Source organism: Bombina bombina, chromosome 1 (genome assembly GCF_027579735.1).
Source record: "Bombina bombina isolate aBomBom1 chromosome 1, aBomBom1.pri, whole genome shotgun sequence".
Classification (NCBI taxonomy): domain Eukaryota; kingdom Metazoa; phylum Chordata; class Amphibia; order Anura; family Bombinatoridae; genus Bombina; species Bombina bombina.
Genome location: NC_069499.1, coordinates 85,604,099 through 85,627,729, shown reverse-complemented (window position 1 = coordinate 85,627,729; position 23,631 = coordinate 85,604,099). Strand labels below are relative to the sequence as shown.

The 23,631-nt window shown below is 39.2% G+C and overlaps 1 protein-coding gene across 1 annotated transcript in view; it reads left to right on the top strand.

Annotated features, from left to right (window-relative positions):
* The window catches only part of PAPOLA (poly(A) polymerase alpha), a gene marked incomplete in the record, with an annotated part of 373,831 nt that overhangs the window by 38,449 nt on the left and 311,751 nt on the right, over positions 1–23,631 (top strand). The window contains 7 exon segments of the mRNA XM_053697494.1: positions 4,797–4,878; positions 6,329–6,438; positions 7,671–7,724; positions 15,152–15,263; positions 15,497–15,586; positions 15,683–15,821; positions 22,585–22,657. Coding sequence (XP_053553469.1) covers positions 4,797–4,878; positions 6,329–6,438; positions 7,671–7,724; positions 15,152–15,263; positions 15,497–15,586; positions 15,683–15,821; positions 22,585–22,657 — 660 coding nt within the window.

Sequence of the window (23,631 nt, the reverse complement as noted above, 5' to 3'; positions counted from 1 at the left end):
GGGAGTGATCTGCCCAGTTCCAAAAGCAGAACAGGGGCAGGGGTTCTACTCCATCTGTTTATAGTTCCCAAAAAGGAGGGAACCTTCAGACCAATTCTGGATCTCAAGATCCTAAACCAATTCCGAAGAGTTCCATCTTTCAAGATGGAGACCATTCGGACTATCTTACCATTGATCCAGGAGGGTCAATATGTGACCACCGTGGACTTAAAGGATGCGTATCTGCACATTCCTATCCACAAAGATCACCAGTTCCTCAGGTTTGCCTTTCTGGACAAGCATTATCAGTTTGTGGCTCTTCCTTTCTGGTTGGCCATGGCGCCGCAAATCTTCACGAAGGTGCTAGGGTCCCTTCTGGCGGTTCTAAGGCCACGGGGCATAGCAGTGGCGCCTTATCTAGACGGCATTCTAATTCAAGCGTCGTCCTTCCAAGTAGCCACGGACTTAGTGTTGGCCTTTCTAAGGTCTCAAGGGTGGAAAGTGAACGTAAAAAAAGGGTTCTCCCCCCCCCCCCCCTCACAAGAGTTTCATTTCTAGGGACTCTGATAGACTCGGTGGACATGAAAATATTTGACGGAGGTCAGGAAATCAAGGATTTTGTCCACCTGCCGAGCTCTTCATTCCATTCCTTGGCCGTCAGTCGCTCAGTGTATGGAGGTAATCGGACTAATGGTAGCGGCACTGGACATAGTTCCGTTTGCTCGCTTGCATCTCAGACCACTGCAACTATGCATGCTCAATCAGTGGAATGGGGATTATGTGGATTTATCTCCTCAGATAAATCTGGATCAAGAGACCAGAGACTCTCTTTGGTGGTTGTCACAGGATCATCTGTCCCAGGGAATTTGTTTCCGCAGGCCAGAATGGGTTATATTGACGAGACGCCAGTCTTCTGGGGTGTAGTCTGGAATTCCCTGAAAGCTCAGGGTTTGTGGACTCGGGAGGAGGCTCTCCTACCAATAAATATTCTGGAATTAAGAGCGATATTCAATGCTCTCCAGGCATGGCCTCAGCTGGCTTCGGCCAGATTCAGCAGTTTTCAGTCGGACAACATCACGACTGTGGCTTATATCAATCATCAGGGCGGAACAAAGAGTTCCTTAGCGATGATAGAGGTATCAAGGCTAATCCAATGGGCAGAGGCTCACTCTTGCCATCTGTCAGCGATCTATATCCCAGGCGTAGAGAACTGGAAGGCAGACTTTTAATCCGGGGGAGTGGGAACTCCATCCGGAGGTGTTTGCTCAGCTGGTTCGGCTATGGGGCACACCAGAGTTGGATCTGATGGCGTCTCGTCAGAACACCAAACTTCCTCGTTACGGCTCCAGGTCAAGGGATCCTCAGGCTGTACTGATAGATGCTCTAGCAGTACACCCTGGTCGTTCAACCTGGCTTATGTGTTTCCACCTTTCCCTCTCCTTCCACGTCTGATTGCCAGAATCAAACATGAGAGAGCATCAGTGATTTTGATAGCGCCTGCGCGGCCACGCAGGACTTGGTATGCAGACCTGGTGGACATGTCATCCCTTCCACCATGGTCTCTGCCATTGAGACAGGACCTTCTGATTCAAGGTCCATTCAAGCATCCAAATCTAATTTCTCTGCAACTGACTGTTTGGAGATTGAACGCTTGATTCGATCAAAGTGGGGTTTCTCTGAGTCAGTCATAAATACCTTGATTCAGGCTCGAAAGCCTGTTACCAGGAAAATTTATCATAAGATATGGCGTAAATATCTTTTGGTGCGAATCCAATGGCTTCTCCTGGAGTAAAATCAGGATTCCTAGGATTTTGTCTTTTCTCCGAGGGATTGGAGAAGGATTATCAGCTAGTTCCCTAAAGGGACAGATATCTGCTCTGTCTATTTTGTTGCACAAGCGTCTGGCAGATATTCCAGACGTTCGGTTTTTTTGTCAGGCTTTAGTTAGAATTAAGCCTGTGTTTAAACCTATTGCTCCGCCTTGGAGTCTAAATTTTGTTCTTAGAGTTCTTCAGGGGGTTCCGTTTGAACCCATGCATTCCATAGATATTAAGCTTTTATCTTGGAAAGTTTTGTTCCTAGTTGCTATCTCTTCAGCTCGAAGAGTTTCTGAACTATCTGCATTATAATGTGACTCTCCTTATCTTGTGTTCCATTCTGATAAGGTGGTTTTGTGTACCAAGCCTGGGTTCCTACCTAAGGTTGCTACTAACTGGAATATCAATCAAGAAATTGTTGTTTCTTCTCGGTGTCCTAATCCTTCTTGTAAGAAGGAACGTCTGTTGCACAATTTGGACGTGGTTCGTGCTTTGAAATTTTATTTCCAGGCAACCAAAGATTTTGGTCAAACATCTTTGTTTGTTGTCTATTCTGGAAAGCGTAGGGGTCAAAAGGCTACGGCGACTTCTCTTTCCTTTTGGCTGAAAAGCATCATCCGTTTGGATTATGAGACTGCTGGACAGCAGCCTCCTGAAAGGATTACAGCTCATTCTACTAGAGCGGTAGCTTCCACATGGGCTTTTAAAAATGATGCTTCTGTTGAACAGATTTGTAAGGCTGCGACTTGGTCGTCGCTTCATACCTTTTCAAAATTGTATAAATTTGATACTTTTGCTTCTTCGGAGGCTATTTTTGGGAGAGAGGTTTTGCAAGCAGTGGTGCCTTCCGTTTAGGTTCCTGTCTTGTCCCTCCCTTCATCCGTGTCCTAAAGCTTTGGTATTGGTATCCCATAAGTTAGGATGAATCCGTGGACTCGGTACATCGCAAAAGAAAACAAAATTTATGCTTACCTGATAAATGTATTTCTTTTGCGATGTACCGAGTCCACGGCCCGCCCTGTCTATTCAAGACAGATGGTATTTTTTATGTAACTTCAGTAACCTCTGCACCTTATAGTTTCTCCTTTTCTTCCTTGGCCTTCGGTCGAATGACTAGGGGGTGGAGTTAAGGGGGGAGCTATATAGACAGCTCTGCTGTGGTGCTCTCTTTGCTACTTCCTGTCAGGATTGACAATATCCCACAAGTTAGGATGAATCCGTGGACTCGGTACATTGCAAAAGAGAGAAATTTATCAGGTAAGCATAAATTTTGTTTTTATATATTTATATTAAAATAAGTTTATAGCTTAACTTTGTTATAACTGATGAATTAAACTCCATTTAAAATATCACTAACATTCCAGATCTGGGAAGTTAACCATAACTTAAATTCGAATTTCCTTTTATCTACTGTCCACCATCTTATTTTCTGCTTCCCATGTCACTCTCTGACATGTCTATTGGGTTTTATTTTTTATAACTGTTCATTTGTCTCTCTTAAAGTTGCGGTGTGTGTGCTGAAATAGATTATGGAAATTACTGAAGAAATGTGTGTTTTATATGTGGCAGACACCAATGGAATAACTGGGTTTAAAGGGATACCGAATCTAATTTTTAATTTATTTATTTTTAATGATGCAGATAGAGCATGCAACTTTCTAATTTACACCTATTAATTTTTCTTCTTTGTTCTTTTGGTATCTATATTTGTAAAAGCAGAAATGTAAGCTTACGAGCCGGTCCATTCTTTTGGTTAAGCCCACTGGATAGCCCTTGTGGATTGGTGGCTAAATGCAGTGATAGGAGTAAATTAAAAAGTTGCTTAAAATTGCATGCTCTAACTGAATCATGAAATAATTTTAAAAAATGTGCGTTCAGTATTCCTTTAAGGGAGTCTAGACCCCTAAAATATGTAAACATTGCATCACACATGGCCTATCAAAAACCTCTTCTTACATCATAAAAGCTGTCAGACTATAAAAATACAATATATTTTAAAGCAAAAAGAATAAAACAAAGAATTGTGGATTATTAGTTTAGCCCATTGCTATGTCCACACTTGTGTGTTTTGATTTGTGACTTACAACAAGAAAAGCATTCAAAGGCTGAACTGTTCCCGGTTGTCAATGTTTTGGGTTGGAAAAGTAGACTTTATGAAAATGTGTTTATTTTTTTTAAATCTGAAACATTGGTTCTTATGCAGACCAGTTAACCTTTGAATACATGTTTTAAATTAAGGAAAGGGTTACCTCCCTTGCTATTTTTTTAGCGATCCTTTGAGGTCAAACTAGGTATAGCTTGAAGCCCCAAGGCAGAACATGCAATGATCTGAGATGTCATCGCAGAAAATGCAGCATGTCTGCAGAAAGAACAGGATACATGCAGGAATTGAAAACTGCTCCATATTAGGCTGTTCTCTTCAAACAGAGCTGTTCTCTGGCTGCACTGTCTGTGTAAGTTTTTCTTATCACAGTTCATCCAGAGCAAAGTACTGTTTTAAGTGAACAGTGAAATATGCAGTAGCGCTGCAAAGCAGTAGTGCATTGATTGACTGGCTCTCATAGATTGTTTCAAGCCCATCCCCTAGCTTTTAACTGTCTGCAAAGCTGTTTTTTTCTGAATGTAAAACGTTTGTATGAGCAATGCACCTTTTTTATTACTACTTCTATGTTAGACTATGTCTGCAGCTAATTTGCAATGCATTTTTCAACTACTGCACTATACTATCAAACTTTTAAATATTGCTTTATTCTCCATTTAACTGACACGTTTCAATTGAACTGGTGCTTTAGTGTAACTGCAGAATTTAAAATTAAATTTGATTTAAAAATTACCTGCAGAAAATTTTTCACTAAAAAAATGTAATCGCAGAAAGTGAAAAAAAGTTCTGCCTCTGGGGCTCGAAGTACCCTATGTCTAATAATGGGTTTAGATTTCTTTACTTTGTTTTTTTTTTGTTTACTGTACATTTTATCTAATACTTTATTTCTGCTTTAATAGAATCTTCCACAGGCTGTCATTGAAAATGTTGGAGGAAAAATCTTTACGTTTGGTTCGTATAGATTGGGAGTTCATACTAAAGGTATGTTTTATGCATTTTTGTTTTTGTTCTACTTTAAACACTATTAGCTAATGTCCCAAGTAGGAGTCTTTATAAATGTGGTTGCCCATTAGCCATATTCTGTGCCACGCTTGACTTGAGTCTCATCTTGCCTTTCTCCTACAGAAAGCTGAGCTGAAATGTTATACATTTGCAAATGTTTTGACTTTTTCTGTTAGGTTTATCTGACATTACAAAATATTTTAATCTAGCCTTACGTCTTTTAAGAAATGTTTTATACTCTGATTCCCCCCGCCCCCCACTTCCAAAATTGTTGAAGACAGGAATCTAATGTTGTCTTGGGCCAAAAAGGACAGCACTATATGTATAGCAAGGCTGTGCGATTTTTTTTATTTTTTTTTATTTGAAATATTGAGATTTCAAGTTTATTAAAATATTTCTTTCAACATAGTTATTCTTATTATATATAGTATTCGCATCCTTTCCAAGCCCCACACCTCATGGCAGACTCATGAAACTATTTTATTTCATGCAACAGCGGGCCAAAAACAGAATTGAACAAAGCAAATAGGGCAGTAGTCGAGTATGCTCTAGGTGTCAGGTATTCAGCATACACCAGTCGGATACCCACATTACGTAGCATTTACCTTTTTTAAAAGCTAAATTTAATTTGGGTTCTATCTGCCACTGTAGAAGATAACCTTTGGACATAATTTCATTGTATTGCAGTTCAGTTACATAAGCTAATTATTTGAGAGGCTTTTTAAAGGGACAGTCAAGTCCAAAAAAACTTTCATTTTTCAAATAGGGCATGCAATCTTAAACAACTTTCCAATTTACTTTTATCAACAATTTTGCTTTGTTCTCTTGGTATTCTAGTTGAAAGCAAACCTATGGAGGCACATATGATAATTTCTAAGCCCTTGAAGGCCGCCTCTATTTTATTTACTTTTCACAGCAGGGGAGAGCAAGCTCATGTAGGCCATATAGATAGCATTGTGATCACGCCCGTGGCTAGTGGCAGACACTGCACTAATTGGCTAAAATGCAAGTCAATAGATAATAACCAAGTCATGTGATTAGGGGCGGTCAGGAGATGCTTAGATACAAGTTAGTCACAGAAGTAAAAATTGTATTAATATAACAGTTGTGGTTATGCAAATCTTGGGAATGGGTAATAAAGGGATTATCTATCTTTTTAAACAACAAAAATTCTGGTGTTGACTGTCCCTTTAAAGAAGTTTAGTGTATTTTTTTTTTTTTTTTTTTTAAAGAAGTCAGTTTTTGAAAAATCATGGGAGCTACTACTTATGGCTTCTAATGCTTTGTTAAATTCTATTGATAAGTCCATTTTTTCCCTTTGTACCTCTCCACCAATAAAGCATTGTGAATAAAATGTTTTTCTGTTAACCAGTAAGCTTGTTTCCTGTGATGGTAATATTTATTTTTACCTAAATAATAAAAATTATAGGTGCTGATATTGATGCCCTGTGTGTTGCTCCAAGACACGTTGACAGAAGTGACTTTTTTTCATCTTTTTACGAGAAGCTGAAACAGCAAGAAGAAGTGAAAGACTTGCGGGTTTGTATGCTTTTCCTTTATTGAATTGGAACATTTTTTCAATTAGCAGAAGGCTTTAGTGATTTGATGAACGAATCATACATGTTAATGTTTATCCTCAGACCATGTTTTCATCTTCTAACACGGGTGCAGGAGTTAACCATGAAGGTTGCCCAATTAACAGACCAAAGTCTCAGCACCTTTTTGTTTATAGTTTGAAGACTGAGCAGATTAAATTATAATGAAGTGGAATTAAAGGGACATAATCATGCTAAATCACTTGAAAGTGATGCAGCATAACTAATAAAAAGCTGACTGGAAAATATCACCTGAACATCTCTATGTAAAAAGGGAAGACATTATACCTCACCAGAGTAAGTGCTCTGTAAACAGAGCTGCTGCAAGTTGAGGGACCCCCCCCCCCCCACAATAACCAATCAGCAGTGCTGAGGTCTTGTGCTGTTTTGCTCATGAGATTTCATAGTAAACTTAAACTGAATAGGAAAATAAGATTACTGTGTCTACCCTTGCTAGATGCACACTTGGAAGTCCTTGGGACTAAAGTCTTTACAGTGGGGTGTGAATACTTTTGATGTAAATATCATTTTTTTTTTTTTTATTTTTTTTTTAAACTTGGAGATGCTCAGGTGATATTTTATAGTCCGCATTTTACAACTATGTTGTATTACTTTCAAGTGTTTCAACATTTTGACATGTCCCTTTAAGGGCATTAACTGGGCAATACACTGACAGAATCCGTTTCTCATTTTTTTGGGGGAAAAGCATTCAAGTACACACATTCCTAAATTCCTCTGTATGGTTTCTCCATGAAGTCTTACATCAGCTCCTTCTCAAACAGATTCATGTTTTTACCCAATCTCCAGAACACTTTTTTTTTTTAGTATTTTAAGTATAGTAATGACTAGTTTATGCATAAGGGAGAAGTGGCGAAGCAGGTTAACCTGTACCATTGGTGAATGCGGGATGTTTATATACAGGCATACGAATCATCTTAGTGTTAAATGCTGTTGATAATGTTTCATGCATGTTATTGAAAAAAGGATAACCCACAATGTAACATTGTTAACGAGGTTATCAATAGATCTGATGTAAGAAGTATTTTGCATGTTATGGGGCAAGTAGCAGGAACTTGAAGGAGCACTTAAAAACATCACCAATTGTGAATAACAATTTATTTTGGTTTGTACATTGTATTTAATTAAAACAAATGTTAATATCTTTTCCTTTTTCAGTCAGTGGAGGAAGCCTTTGTTCCTGTTATTAAACTGTGTTTTGATGGGATAGAGGTAAATGCATTTATTGTTGACACTTGAATGTTTTATATCATGTAGCAAACTTTGCATTATACTTTCATTGTTTTGCTTCCCTTTAATTTAAACGAGATTTTTCATATTCTTATAAGAATTGGTAGCCTATACTTAAGTCCTCACAAGCCTAATTCTGCTACAATCTACACAGTGATAACTTAAAGGGACAGTCAACATCAGAATTATGTTTTTTAAAAAGATTAATGACCCCCTTTACTAGCCATTCCCCAGTTTTGCGTAACCAACAGTTATAATACGTTTTACCTCTGATCAACTTGTATCTAAGCCTCTGCAAACTGCCCTCTTATTTCAGTTCTTTTGACAGTCTTCCATTTTAGCCAATCAGTGCTCACTCCTAGGAACTTCACGTGCGTGAGCTCAATGTTATCTATATGAAACACATGAACTAATGCCCCCTAGTGGTGAAAAATGTCAAAATGCTTTCAGATTAGAGGCTGCCTTCAAAGTCAAAAGGAATTAGCATATGAACCTCCTAGGTTTAGCTTTCAACTAAGAATACCAAGAGAACAAAGCAAAATTGGTGATTAAAAGTCAATTAAAAATTTGTTTAAATTTACATGCTCTATTTAAATCATGAAAGTGTTTTTTACTTGACTGTCCCTTTAATCACTATAGTAAGTTATTCATATCTGACCCTAATTGGCCTCAGCAAAGGAAATTCTGTACTTTTCAAAGGGTATGTCCCTTGAAGAAAAACACATCACTTGCTAATAAAAGTACACATTTTAAATGAACAGTAAAACCATTTGATATTGTGTTATAAAATGTAGTACAACTGAGTCATTATTTTGTTCTCCGTTCCTGTAATTTAATTCTGAATATCGTGGGCTTTCAAATTCATGTTAAGGGAGTGTACACCAGAGTTTTTATTGTTTTAAAAGATACATTATCTCTTTTATTACCCATTCTCCAGTATTGCATAACAAACCTTGTTATAGTAATAAATCTTTTACCTCTGATTACCTTGTATCTAAGCATCTTCTGACAGCCCCATGATCACATGACTTATTTATTATCGTTTATTTGTAGAGCGCCAACAGATTCCGCAGCGCTAATCTATTGATTTGCATTTTAGCCAATTAGTGTTGTGCTGACTCTTAAATAACTCAAGGTGCGTGAGCATAATATCTATATGGCCCGCATGAACTAGCAGTCTCCTGTTGTGAAAGCAAATAGAAAAAGCATTTTGATAATAGACTGTCTGTAGTGGCATGTTGGTTGTGCAAAGCTGGGGGAATGGGTAGTAAAGGCAGTATCTGTTTTTAAACAATAACTATTTTAGTGTTGACTGTCCCTTTAAAGATAAAAGTTTAGAGACTGTTATATTCCACACAGTTATTGGTTGCACGCTATCTATAGTCATGTGGGGGGAGTACACCATCTTCAAATTCTGTGATGTTACGTATCAGAACATAATTACAATCACCTGTTTCTTAGCATGTCTTAAAATTAGGTAAATATAACCTCAGCTGAACATGTTACACTGTCATGATTTATTTAAAGGATTACTAACTTTTTGCTTTGTACCTTAAGAACGGCTCACATTTTCAATCACATTTCTCCAACAAATTCAATCTATCTTATGATATCTAAAAACGAAGCTCCATTTCTTTAGAAAATACATTTTGATATTGCCCGCATGGCATCACTTCATCCAGCCCTCAAAAATGGACCGTACGCGGTATCGCACAATGACTAATCCGATGTCTATTTCTCCAACATTGGTGTGTCCGGTCCACGGCGTCATCCTTGCTTGTGGGATATTCTCTTCCCCAACAGGAAATGGCAAAGAGTCCCAGCAAAGCTGGCCATATAGTCCCTCCTAGGCTCCGCCCACCCCAGTCATTCTCTTTGCCGTTGCACAGGCAACATCTCCACGGAGATGGTTAAGAGTTTTTTTGGTGTTTAAATGTAGTTTTTTATTCTTCTATCAAGTGTTTGTTATTTTAAAATAGTGCTGGTATGTACTATTTACTCTGAAACAGAAAAGGATGAAGATTTCTGTTTGTGAGAGGAAGATGATTTTAGCAGACAGTAACTAAAATCGATTGCTGTTTCCACATAGGACTGTTGAGATGAAGTAACTTCAGTTGGGGGAAACAGTTAGCAGACTTTTCTGCTTAAGGTATGACTAGCCATATTTCTAACAAGACCATGTAATGCTGGAAGGCTGTCATTTCCCCTCATGGGGACCGGTAAGCCATTTTCTTAGTCAAGCAAACAGAATAAAGGGCTTAATATGGGCTATAAAACTGGTAGACACTTTATGGGCTAAATCGATTGCTTTATTTGGGCATTTTATTCATATTTATGCTGACAATTTGCATTTATAAACTTGGGGAACGTTTATTAAACGGCAGGCACTGTGTTAGACACCTTTTCCAGTCAGGGGGCCTTCCTAGTTATAGACTGAGCCTCATTTTCGCGCCATTACTGCGCAGTTGATTTTTGTGAGCAGGGCATGCAGATGCATGTGTGAGGATCTAAAAATTGCTGGAAAAGCTTCTAGAAGGCGTCAATTGGTATCGTATTCCCCTCTGGGCTTGGTTGGGTCTCAGCAAAGATTATAGCTGGGACTGTATAGGGGTTAAATTTATAAACGGCTCCGGTTCCGTTATTTTAAGAGTTAAAGCTCTGAAATTTGGTGTGCAATACTATTAATGCTTTAAGACACTGTGGTGAAAGGAACAATTCCTTCATACTTTTTCACATATTCAGTAATAAAGTGTTTTCTGTTTAAAATTTAAAGAGACAGTAACGGTTTTGTTTTAAAACTTTTTTTGTGCTTTGTTGACAAGTTTAAGCCTGTTTAACATGTCTGTACCTTCAGATAAGCTATGTTCTATATGTATGAAAGCCAATGTGTCTCCCCATTTAAATTTATGTGATAATTGTGCCATAGCGTCCAAACAAAGTAAGGACAGTACTGCCACAGATAATGAAATTGCCCAAGATGATTCCTCAGATGAGGGGAGTAAACATGATACTACATCATCTCCTACTGTGTCTACACCAGTTTTGCCCACGCAGGAGGCCCCTAGTACATCTAGTGCGCCAATGCTTATTACCATGCAACAATTAACGGCTGTAATGGATAACTCCATAGCAAATATTTTATCCAAAATGCCTACTTATCAGAGAGAGCGCGATTGCTCCGTTTTAAACACTGAAGAGCAGGAGGGCGCTGATGATAATTGTTCTGTCATACCCTCACACCAATCTGAAGGGGCCATGAGGGAGGTTTTGTCAGATGGAGAAATCTCAGATTCAGGAAAAATTTCTCAACAAGCTGAACCTGATGTTGTGACATTTAAATTTAAATTAGAACATCTCCGCGCACTGCTTAAGGAGGTGTTATCTACTCTGGATGATTGTGACAACTTGGTCATTCCATGCTCAGGCTTGGGCAAGAGATGTTCAGGATCCCTGGGCGCTAGAAATAGTTTCTCAAGGTTATCTCCTGGAATTCAAGGAACTACCCCCAAGGGGAAGGTTCCCCAGGTCTCACTTATCCGCAAACCAAATAAAGAGACAGGCATTCTTACATTGTGTAGAAGACCTGTTAAAGATGGGAGTGATACACCCAGTTCCAATAAAGGAACAAGGAATGGGATTTTATTCCAATCTGTTCGTAGTTCCCAAAAAAGAGGGAACTTTCAGACCAATTTTGGATTTGAAGATCCTAAACAAATTTCTCAGGGTACCATCGTTCAAGATGGAAACCATTCGAACGATTCTACCCACTATCCAGGAAAGTCAATTTATGACTACCGTGGATCTAAAGGATGCGTACCTACATATTCCTATCCACAAAGAACATCATCAGTTCCTAAGGTTCGCTTTTCTGGACAAACATTACCAGTTTGTGGCCCTCCCATTCGGGTTAGCCACTGCTCCAAGGATTTTCACAAAGGTGCTAGGGTCCCTTCTAGCGGTTCTAAGACCGAGGGGCATTGCAGTAGTACCTTACTTGGACGACATTCTAATACAAGCGTCGTCCCTGTCAAAAGCAAAGGCTCATACAGACATCGTTCTAGCCTTTCTCAGATCACACGGATGGAAGGTGAACATAGAAAAAAGTTCTGTCTCCGTCGACAAGAGTTCCCTTCTTGGGAACAATAATAGATTCCTTAGAAATGAGGATTTTTCTGACAGAGGTCAGAAAATCAAAACTTCTAAGCTCTTGTCAAGTGCTTCATTCTGTTCCTCGTCCTTCCATAGCACAGTGCATGGTAGTAGTAGGGTTGATGGTTGCAGCAATGGACATAGTTCCTTTTGCACGAATTCATCTAAGACCATTACAACTGTGCATGCTCAAACAGTGGACTGGGGACTATACAGACTTGTCTCCAATGATTCAAGTAGATCAGAAGACCAGAGATTCACTCCGTTGGTGGCTGACCCTGGACCATCTGTCACAGGGAATGAGCTTCCGCAGACCAGAGTGGGTCATTGTCACGACCGACGCCAGTCTAGTGGGCTGGGGCGCGGTCTGGGAATCCCTGAAAGCTCAGGGTCTATGGTCTCGGGAAGAGTCTCTTCTCCCGATAAACATTCTGGAACTGAGAGCGATATTCAATGCTCTCAGGGCTTGGCCTCAGCTAGCAAAGGCCAGATTCATAAGGTTCCAATCAGACAACATGACGACCGTTGCGTATATCAATCATCAGGGGGGAACAAGGAGTTCCCTGGCGATGAAAGAAGTGACCAAAATAATTCAATGGGCGGAGGATCACTCCTGCCACCTGTCTGCGATCCACATCCCAGGTGTGGAAAACTGGGAGGCGGATTTTCTGAGTCGTCAGACAATCTATCCGGGGGATTGGGAACTCCATCCGGTGATCTTTGCCCAAATAACTCAATTATGGGCCATTCCAGACATGGATCTGATGGCGTCTGGTCAGAACTTCAAGGTTCCTTGCTACGGGTCCAGATCCAGGGATCCCAAGGCGACTCTAGTAGATGCACTAGTAGCACCTTGGACCTTCAACCTAGCTTATGTATTTCCACCGTTTCCTCTCATTCCAGCTGGTAGCCAGGATCAATCAGGAGAGGGCCTCGGTGATCTTGATAGCTCCTGCGTGGCCACGCAGGACTTGGTATGCAGACCTGGTGAATGTCATCGGCTCCACCATGGAAGCTACCTTTGAGACAGAACCTTCTTGTTCAGGGTCCATTCGAACATCCAAATCTGGTCTCCCTCCAGCTGACGGCTTGGAGATTGAACGCTTGATTCTATCGAAGCGTGGATTTTCAGATTCTGTGATAGATACTCTGGTTCAGGCCAGATAACCGGTAACTAGAAAGATTTACCATAAAATATGGAAAAAATATATCTGTTGGTGTGAATCCAAAGGATTCCCATGGAATAAGATAAAAATTCCTAAGATTCTCTCCTTTCTACAAGAAGGTTTGGAGAAAGGATTATCTGCAAGTTCTCTAAAGGGACAGATCTCTGCTTTATCTGTCTTACTACACAAAAGACTGGCAGCTGTGCCAGATGTTCAAGCATTTGTTCAGGCTCTGGTTAGGATCAAGCCTGTTTACAGACCTTTGTCTCCTCCCTGGAGTCTAAATCTAGTTCTTTCAGTTCTTCAAGGGGTTCCGTTTGAACCTTTACATTCCATAGATATTAAGTTTCTATCTTGGAAAGTTTTTTGTTTTTGGTTGCAATTTCTTCTGCTAGAAGAGTTTCAGAGTTATCTGCTCTGCAGTGTTCTCCGCCCTATCTGGTGTTCCATGCAGATAAGGTGGTTTTGCGTACTAAGCCTGGTTTTCTTCCTAAGGTTGTTTCTAACAAAAATATTAACCAGGAGATAGTTGTACCTTCTTTGTGTCCGAATCCAGTTTCAAAGAAGGAACGTTTGTTACACAATTTGGACGTAGTCCGTGCTCTAAAATTCTATTTAGAGGCTACTAAAGATTTCAGACAAACATCTTCCTTGTTTGTTCTGGTAAAAGGAGAGGTCAAAAAGCGACTTCTACCTCTCTTTCCTTTTGGCTTAAAAGCATCATCCGATTGGCTTATGAGACTGCCGGACGGCAGCCTCCTGAAAGAATCACAGCTCACTCCACTAGGGCTGTGGCTTCCACATGGGCCTTCAAGAACGAGGCTTCTGTTGACCAGATATGTAAGGCAGCGACTTGGTCTTCACTGCACACTTTTGCCAAATTTTACAAATTTGATACTTTTGCTTCTTCGGAGGCTATTTTTGGGAGAGAGGTTTTGCAAGCTGTGGTTCCTTCCATTTAGGTAACCTGATTTGCTCCCTCCCTTCATCCGTGTCCTAAAGCTTTGGTATTGGTTCCCACAAGTAAGGATGACGACGTGGACCGGACACACCAATGTTGGAGAAAACAGTATTTATGCTTACCTGATAAATTACTTTCTCCAACGGTGTGTCCGGTCCACGGCCCGCCCTGGTTTTTTTAATCAGGTCTGATTAATTATTTTCTCTAACTACAGTCACCACGGTACCATATGGTTTCTCCTATATATATTTCCTCCTGTCCGTCGGTCGAATGACTGGGGTGGGCGGAGCCTAGGAGGGACTATATGGCCAGCTTTGCTGGGACTCTTTGCCATTTCCTGTTGGGGAAGAGAATATCCCACAAGTAAGGATGACGCCGTGGACCGGACACACCGTTGGAGAAAGTAATTTATCAGGTAAGCATAAATTCTGTTTTTATGGAAAACAGGCGATCCTCCTCTCCTTCTGTAGTTAGCATATCAATGCTGAATCCAGCTTCCTCTTATTGTTGCGTGCCCCACGAGCTGGACGCCAATGTGGGCATGCAACGATTGGAGGAAAACTGATTCATCATCGTTATGCTAACTACAGCAGGAGATGCGGGCGGAGGATCGCCAGTCTGTTTTCCATAAAGCAAAGGTATTTTAAAAAAAGCTTGTAAAGTTTTTAATGAATTAAAGTGCCCCTGTTAAGATTATTTTTAGATACTGGGCACTTATTCATTAAACTTTACAATCACTTTAATCAAGGGCATTAGATTAGCAGCACCGGCTGCTACTTAGCCTCTTAATTCCTTTGGAAGCAGTAAGATTGTAATTCGTTTTTCACACATGGCTTCTCCGTTTTTGGCTTTATTTTTGATAAATCATGACAGTGTAATGTCATCTTTTGTTGTACATCTGAGGTTGTATTTACCTAATTTTAAGACCTGGTAAGGACTGGATGATTGTCTTGATACATAAAACCATAGAATTCAGAGGATGACTTTTTTTTTTTTTTTTGTATGTATGTCCTCTCACACACACACTTGTAAGCTTTTCTTTTCTTTTTTTAAACATTTTGGATTGCTGTTCTTTCAAAGAAATACAGTAAAGCATATAATGAATGAATTTTTTGTTTTTATTTATTTTTAAGATTGATATTTTATTTGCAAGACTTGCACTGCAGACCATTCCAGAAGATTTGGACCTTCGAGACGATAGTCTGCTAAAAAACTTAGACATTCGATGTATTCGGAGTCTTAATGGTGAATATATAAATTCCTTACATTTTTGCATACTTTATTGCTTAACTGGTCCTTAACTGGCTGGTATTCATATGTGATATGAGGGTCCTGACCTTGTATTGCTTACTTTTTTATACCATGTAAAATATTTTCACGCATTTGTGTGGCTTCCTAATCTTTTCTAAATGGAATAACTGTAAAATATACCTGTTAAGTTTTTTTTTTTTTTTTTTTTTTTTTTTTTTTTATTTCAGGTTGCAGAGTAACTGATGAAATCCTCCACTTAGTACCAAACATTGATAATTTCAGGTTAACTCTGAGAGCGATCAAGCTATGGGCTAAGCGTAAGTTAAGCAGCTTAGTAAAAGTACCATTTATATTTTATTTTGTTTATAGTAAGTTTAACCTTAAAACAATCTAATTTTGTTTTGTCCACTTAGGTCATAACATCTATTCAAATATATTAGGCTTCCTTGGAGGTGTTTCCTGGGCTATGTTAGTTGCGAGGACCTGTCAGCTGTATCCAAATGCTATAGCATCAACTCTTGTACATAAATTTTTCTTGGTGTTTTCAAAATGGTAAGTATGAGAGAGGTTTGGTTTTGATACAAAAACTGAATTCAGTTTATCATTGCAATATTAAACCCCTGTAAAGGTTTGCTCTAGGACAAAATACATTTGTTGTGAAAGTGTAGTTATGGTTAGAAAATTATGCTTTCAGTAAATGGCTGTGTTCAGTCTACGGTTTCTTGGTTCACAAAACATGGATATCCTCAAATGGTAAGTCACAATCCCCCCCCCCCTTATTTATATATATATATATATATATAATATATATATATATATATATATATATATATATATATATATAATATATATATATATATATATATATATATATATATATATATATATATATCTCTATCTTCGTGTCACTTGCTTTATTAAAGTGATGGTAAATTGTAAATATCAATTGTTCACTATATTAAAATAGTTAATAAATGTGCATTGAGACACTCATTTTCGTTTTAATTCTTTCATGTAATTAGCAAGAGTCCATGAGCTAGTGACGTATGGGATATACATTCCTACCAGGAGGGGCAAAGTTTCCCAAACCTCAAAATGCCTATAAATACACCCCTCACCACACCCACAATTCAGTTTTACAAAATTTGCCTCCTATGGAGGTGGTGAAGTAAGTTTGTGCTAGATTCTACGTTGATATGCGCTCCGCAGCAAGTTGGAGCCCGGTTTTCCTCTCAGCGTGCAGTAAATGTCAGAGGGATGTGAGGAGAGTATTGCCTATTTGAATGCAGTGATCTCCTTCTACGGGGTCTATTTCATAGGTTCTCTGTTATCGGTCGTAGAGATTCATCTCTTACCTCCCTTTTCAGATCGACGATATACTCTTATTTATATACCATTACCTCTGCTGATTTTCGTTTCAGTACTGGTTTGGCTTTCTACAAACATGTAGATGAGTGTCCTGGGGTAAGTAAATCTTATTTTCTGTGACTCTAAGCTATGGTTGGGCACTTTATTTATAAAGTTCTAAATATATGTATTCAAACATTTATTTGCCTTGACTCAGGATGTTCAACATTCCTTATTTTCAGACAGTCAGTTTCATATTTGGGATAATGCATTTGAATCAATTTTTTTCTTACCTTAAAATTTGACTCTTTTTTTCCCTGTGGGCTGTTAGGCTCGCGGGGGCTGAAAATGCTTCATTTTATTGCATCATTCTTGGCGCGGACTTTTTTGGCGCAAAAAAAAAATCTTTTCTGTTTCCGGCGTCATACGTGTCGCCGGAAGTTGCGTCATTTTTTGACGTCCTTTTGCGCCAAAAATGTCGGCGTTCCGGATGTGGCGTCATTTTTGTCTCCACATTATTTCAGTCTCATTTTTTCTTTGCTTCTGGTTACTAGAAGCTTGTTTTATTGGCATTTTTTCCCATTCCTGAAACTGTCATTTAAGGAATTTGATCAATTTTGCTTTATATGTTGTTTTTTCTCTTACATATTGCAAGATGTCTCACTTTGCATCTGAGTCAGAAGATACTTCAGGAAAATCGCTGTCTAGTGCTGGAACTACCAAAGCTAAGTGTATCTGCTGTAAACTTTTGGTAGCTATTCCTCCGGCTGTTTGTATTAATTGTCATGACAAACTTGTTAAAGCAGATAATATTTCCTTTAATAATGTACCATTGCCTGTTGCAGTTCCCTCAACATCTAAGGTGCAGAATGTTCCTGATAACATAAGAGATTTTGTTTCTGAATCCATCAAGAAGGCTATGTCTGTTATTTCTCCTTCTAGTAAACATAAAAAATCTTTTAAAACTTCTCTCTCTACAGATGAATTTTTAAATGAACATCATCATTCTGATTCTGATGACTCTTCTGGTTCAGAGGATTCTGTCTCAGAGATTGATGCTGATAAATCTTCATATTTATTTAAAATGGAATTTATTCGTTCTTTACTTAAAGAAGTACTAATTGCTTTAAAAATAGAGGATTCTGGTCCTCTTGATACTAATTCTAAACGTTTAGATAAGGTATTTAAATCTCCTGTGGTTATTCCAGAAGTTTTTCCTGTTCCTAATGCTATTTCTGAAGTAATTTCCAGAGAATGGGATAAATTGGGTAATTCATTTACTCCTTCTAAACGTTTTAAGCAATTATATCCTGTGCCGTCTAACAGATTAGAATTTTGGGACAAAATCCCTAAAGTCGATGGGGCTATTTCTACCCTTGCTAAACGTACTACTATTCCTACGTCGGATGGTACTTCGTTTAAAGATCCTTTAGATAGGAAAATTGAATCCTTTCTAAGAAAAGCTTATCTGTGTTCAGGTAATCTTCTTAGACCTGCTATATCATTGGCTGATGTTGCTGCAGCTTCAACTTTTTGGTTGGAGACTTTAGCGCAACAAGTAACAGATCATGATTCTCATAATATTATTATTCTTCTTCAGCATGCTAATAATTTTATCTGTGATGCCATCTTTGATATTATCAGAGTTGATGTCAGGTTTATGTCTCTAGCTATTCTAGCTAGAAGAGCTTTATGGCTTAAAACTTGGAATGCTGATATGGCTTCTAAATCAACTCTGCTTACCATTTCTTTCCAGGGTAACAAATTATTTGGTTCTCAGTTGGATTCTATTATCTCAACTGTTACTGGTGGGAAAGGAACTTTTTTACCACAGGATAAAAGATCTAAGGGTAAAAACAGGGCTAATAATCGTTTTCGTTCCTTTCGTTTCAACAAAGAACAAAAGCCTGATCCTTCATCCTCAGGAGCAGTTTCAGTTTGGAAACCATCTCCAGTCTGGAATAAATCCAAGCCTTCTAGAAAGGCAAAGCCTGCTTCTAAGTCCACATGAAGGTGCGGCCCTCATTCCAGCTCAGCTGGTAGGGGGCAGGTTACGTTTTTTCAAAGAAATTTGGATCAATTCTGTTCACAATCTTTGGATTCAGAACATTGTTTCAGAAGCGTACAGAATTGGTTTCAAGATGAGACCTCCTGCAAAGAGATTTTTTCTTTCCCGTGTCCCAGTAAATCCAGTGAAAGCTCAAGCATTTCTGAAATGTGTTTCAGATCTAGAGTTGGCTGGAGTAATTATGCCAGTTCCAGTTCTGGAACAGGGGATGGGGTTTTATTCAAATCTCTTCATTGTACCAAAGAAGGAGAATTCCTTCAGACCAGTTCTGGATCTAAAAATATTGAATCGTTATGTAAGGATACCAACATTCAAAATGGTAACTGTAAGGACTATCTTGCCTTTTGTTCAGCAAGGGCATTATATGTCCACAATAGATTTACAGGATGCATATTCCGATTCATCCAGATCATTATCAGTTCCTGAGATTCTCTTTTCTGGACAAGCATTACCAGTTTGTGGCTCTGCCGTTTGGCCTAGCTACAGCTCCAAGAATTTTTACAAAGGTTCTCGGTGCCCTTCTGTCTGTAATCAGAGAACAGGGTATTGTGGTATTTCCTTATTTGGACGATATCTTGGTACTTGCTCAGTCTTTACATTTAGCAGAATCTCATACGAATCGACTTGTGTTGTTTCTTCAAGATCATGGTTGGAGGATCAATTCACCAAAAAGTTCATTGATTCCTCAGACAAGGGTAACCTTTCTGGGTTTCCAGATAGATTCAGTGTCCATGACTGCTGCATCGGACGCGATCCCCTTTGCTCGTTTTCACATGCGACCTCTTCAGCTCTGTATGCTGAATCAATGGTGCAGGGATTACACAAAGATATCTCAATTAATATCTTTAAAAACCGATTGTACGACACTCTCTAACGTGGTGGACAGATCACCATCGTTTAATTCAGGGGGCTTCTTTTGTGCTTCCGACCTGGACTGTAATTTCAACAGATGCAAGTCTCACAGGTTGGGGAGCTGTGTGGGGATCTCTGACAGCACAAGGAGTTTGGGAATCTCAGGAGGTGAGATTACCGATCAATATTTTGGAACTCCGTGCAATTTTCAGAGCTCTTCAGTTTTGGCCTCTTCTGAAGAGAGAATCGTTCATTTGTTTTCAGACAGACAATGTCACTACTGTGGCATACATCAATCATCAAGGAGGGACTCACAGTCCTCTGGCTATGAAAGAAGTATCTCGAATTCTGGTTTGGGCGGAATCCAGCTCCTGTCTAATATCTGCGGTTCATATCCCAGGTATAGACAATTGGGAAGCGGATTATCTCAGTCGCCAAACGTTGCATCCGGGCGAATGGTCTCTTCACCCAGAGGTATTTCTTCAGATTGTTCAAATGTGGGAGCTTCCAGAAATAGATCTGATGGCGTCTCATCTAAACAAGAAACTTCCCAGGTATCTGTCCAGATCCCGGGATCCTCAGGCGGAAGCAGTGGATGCATTATCACTTCCTTGGAAGTATCATCCTGCTTATATCTTTCCGCCTCTAGTTCTTCTTCCAAGAGTAATCTCCAAGATTCTGAAGGAATGCTCGTTTGTTCTGCTGGTAGCTCCGGCATGGCCTCACAGGTTTTGGTATGCGGATCTTGTCCGGATGGCCTCTTGCCATCCGTGGACTCTTCCGCTACGACCAGACCTTCTGACGCAAGGTCCTTTTTTCCATCAGGATCTCAAATCCTTAAATTTAAAGGTATGGAGATTGAACGCTTGATTCTTGGTCAAAGAGGTTTCTCTGACTCTGTGATTAATACTATGTTACAGGCTCGTAAATCTGTATCCAGAGAGATATATTATAGAGTCTGGAAGACATATTTCTTGGTGTCTTTCTCATCATTTTTCTTGGCATTCTTTTAGAATTCCGAGAATTTTACAGTTTCTTCAGGATGGTTTAGATAAAGGTTTAACCGCAAGTTCTTTGTAAGGACAAATCTCTGCTCTTTCTGTTCTTTTTCACAGAAAGATTGCTAATCTTCCTGATATTCATTGTTTTGTACAAGCTTTGGTTCGTATAAAACCTGTCAAGTCAATTTCTCCTCCTTGGAGTTTGAATTTGGTTCTGGGGGCTCTTCAAGCTCCTCTGTTTGAACCTATGCATTCATTGGACATTAAATTACTTTCTTGGAAAGTTTTGTTCCTTTTGGCAATCTCTTCTGCCAGAAGAGTTTCTGAATTATCTGCTATTTCTTGTGAGTCTCCTTTTCTGATTTTTCATCAGGATAAGGCAGTGTTGCTAACTTCTTTTGAATTTTTACCTAAAGTTGTGAATTCTAACAACATTAGTAGAGAAATTGTGGTTCCTTCATTATGTCCTAATCCTAAGAATTCTAAGGAGAAATCATTGCATTCTTTGGATGTTGTTAGAGCTTTGAAATATTATGTTGAAGCTACTAAGTCTTTCCGAAAGACTTCTAGTTTATTTGTTATCTTTTCCGGTTCTAGAAAAGGCCAGAAAGCTTCTGCCATTTCTTTGGCTTCTTGGTTGAAATCTTTAATTCATCTTGCCTATGTTGAGTCGGGTAAATCTCCGCCTCAAAGGATTACAGCTCATTCTACTAGGTCAGTTTCTACTTCCTGGGCGTTTAGGAATGAAGCTTCGATTGATCAGATTTGCAAAGCAGCAACTTGGTCCTCTTTGCATACTTTTACTAAATTCTACCATTTTGATGTATTTTCTTCTTCTGAAGCAGTTTTTGGTAGAAAAGTACTTCAGGCAGCGGTTTCAGTTTGAATCTTCTGCTTATGTTTTTCATTAAACTTTATTTTGGGTGTGGATTATTTTCAGCAGGAATTGGCTGTCTTTATTTTATCCCTCCCTCTCTAGTGACTCTTGCGTGGAAAGATCCACATCTTGGGTAATCATTATCCCATACGTCACTAGCTCATGGACTCTTGCTAATTACATGAAAGAAAACATAATTTATGTAAGAACTTACCTGATAAATTCATTTCTTTCATATTAGCAAGAGTCCATGAGGCCCGCCCTTTTTTTGGGGGTGGTTATGATTTTTGTATAAAGCACAATTATTCCAATTCCTTATTTTATATGCTTTCGCACTTTTTTATCACCCCACTTCTTGGCTATTCGTTAAACTGAATTGTGGGTGTGGTGAGGGGTGTATTTATAGGCATTTTGAGGTTTGGGAAACTTTGCCCCTCCTGGTAGGAATGTATATCTCTTACGTCACTAGCTCATGGACTCTTGCTAATATGAAAGAAATGAATTTATCAGGTAAGTTCTTACATAAATTGTTTTTCGTTTTAAATATTTTTTACCAACTGACCTTTGCCCTGGCCGTCTCCATGCAATATCCATATCTTCCACAATTTGACAGGCATCTGGTGCGGCTATTTGATCAGCAGTACGCTTCCACTCCGTTTCTTTGAAGACTGCCAACTGCACAAGTGCATAGCGATTCAATGTTTACTACTGCGGTCTCTGCAGCACGTGTCATCCTTGCAAGATACCCCTAGTACGAACAAGCATTTTATAGCCTGTTCCCAATAGCGAGTTTAAAATGCCCATGTTTAATAGCACAATGCTTTAGAACAGTGTTTCCCAAACCCAGTCCTCAGGACCCTTACTCAGTCCAGATATTCATTATATCTTAACTAGAGCACAGGTGAAATCCGCTGATGGGTGAGCTGTTTGTTTCAACTGTGCTCTAGTTAAAATATAATGAATATCTGGCCTGAGTAAGGGTCCTGAGGACTGGGTTTGGGAAACACTGCTTTAGAGGAAACATTCAGCATCTTGTAATAGTAACTAATTGAATAATAATAATGCCAGGAGCCTAACTGCACTATTCCAGAATAACACTTTCTTTTTCAGTAAATTTTTTAGCTATGGGAGTTCTTGAAATATGTCTAATGCCGTTTTATTTCTGCACAGGGAGTGGCCTAATCCTGTGCTGTTAAAGCAGCCTGAAGAATGCAATCTTAACCTACCAGTGTGGGATCCAAGGGTTAGTCAATGCTTTTAAATTTAAATGCTTTCCTACATTCTTTTTAATATGTAATACACCACTATCTTGCTTCAGTGCTAAATGTAAGTTTAAACCTGAGTATTTTTATATCTGGAAGAGGCAGTGTCAAGTTAAAGGAACAGGGATCTTTTTTTCTTTCTAATGGCAGTGAGGGTCCACGAAAACATTAATTACCTATAGGAAATACCTATCCTGGCCACCAGGAGGAGACAGACACCCCAAACAGAACATTGAAATATTCCCCCTACTACCCCAGTAATTCTTTGTCTTCATCTACTGGATGATGAGTCGTGCTCTGCTGAAAAATGGATTTTATGCTCTAAATGGGTAGTTTCCATTCAAGAGAGCAGTGGAGTTGTAAGTAGCCATGTAATCCTCTTAGTAAGAGTTTTGTTGAATGTTAGCTCTGGATGTCGCTGGGAAGTGTATCAATGCCTATATGGGGAGAATAGAATAAGTATACTGGAAGGAGGCAACAAGTGTTGGTTAAACTGCTTCTCCTTGTGTCACATGTCCCTGTCAGGATGAAGTTTGCTGCTGTCAGACCTGTCGGAAGGTAGAATGAATGAAGCCTTCTGACAGATAAGTCCCTGGAATCCCTTATCTCCTCTATGGCTTGTCTGCGGAGACATCACTAACTTAGGGTAGGGACCTATGTGTTCTTGCTTGGTAGCCCCCTGTGTGGGGTGGACAATTAACAGAATTGACCTTAAGGGCATTTACTTATAATCAGGCTTTTAGTAATAGCTCCTATTTGTTGGTACGCTTCTGTTCAGCGCCATTGGCCCCAGCTACACTAATTGAGCAGTGATCACTGCTTTTATGTAATCATTTACATAGTCTGAGGGCTCTTGAGAATTTTTTTTAATGTTGGCTCTGCAGGTGCTCCTGATTAGTGCCAACATACTGGGGACTAGTTCCTTTATTTCTAACACCATTTTATCTGCACTGGC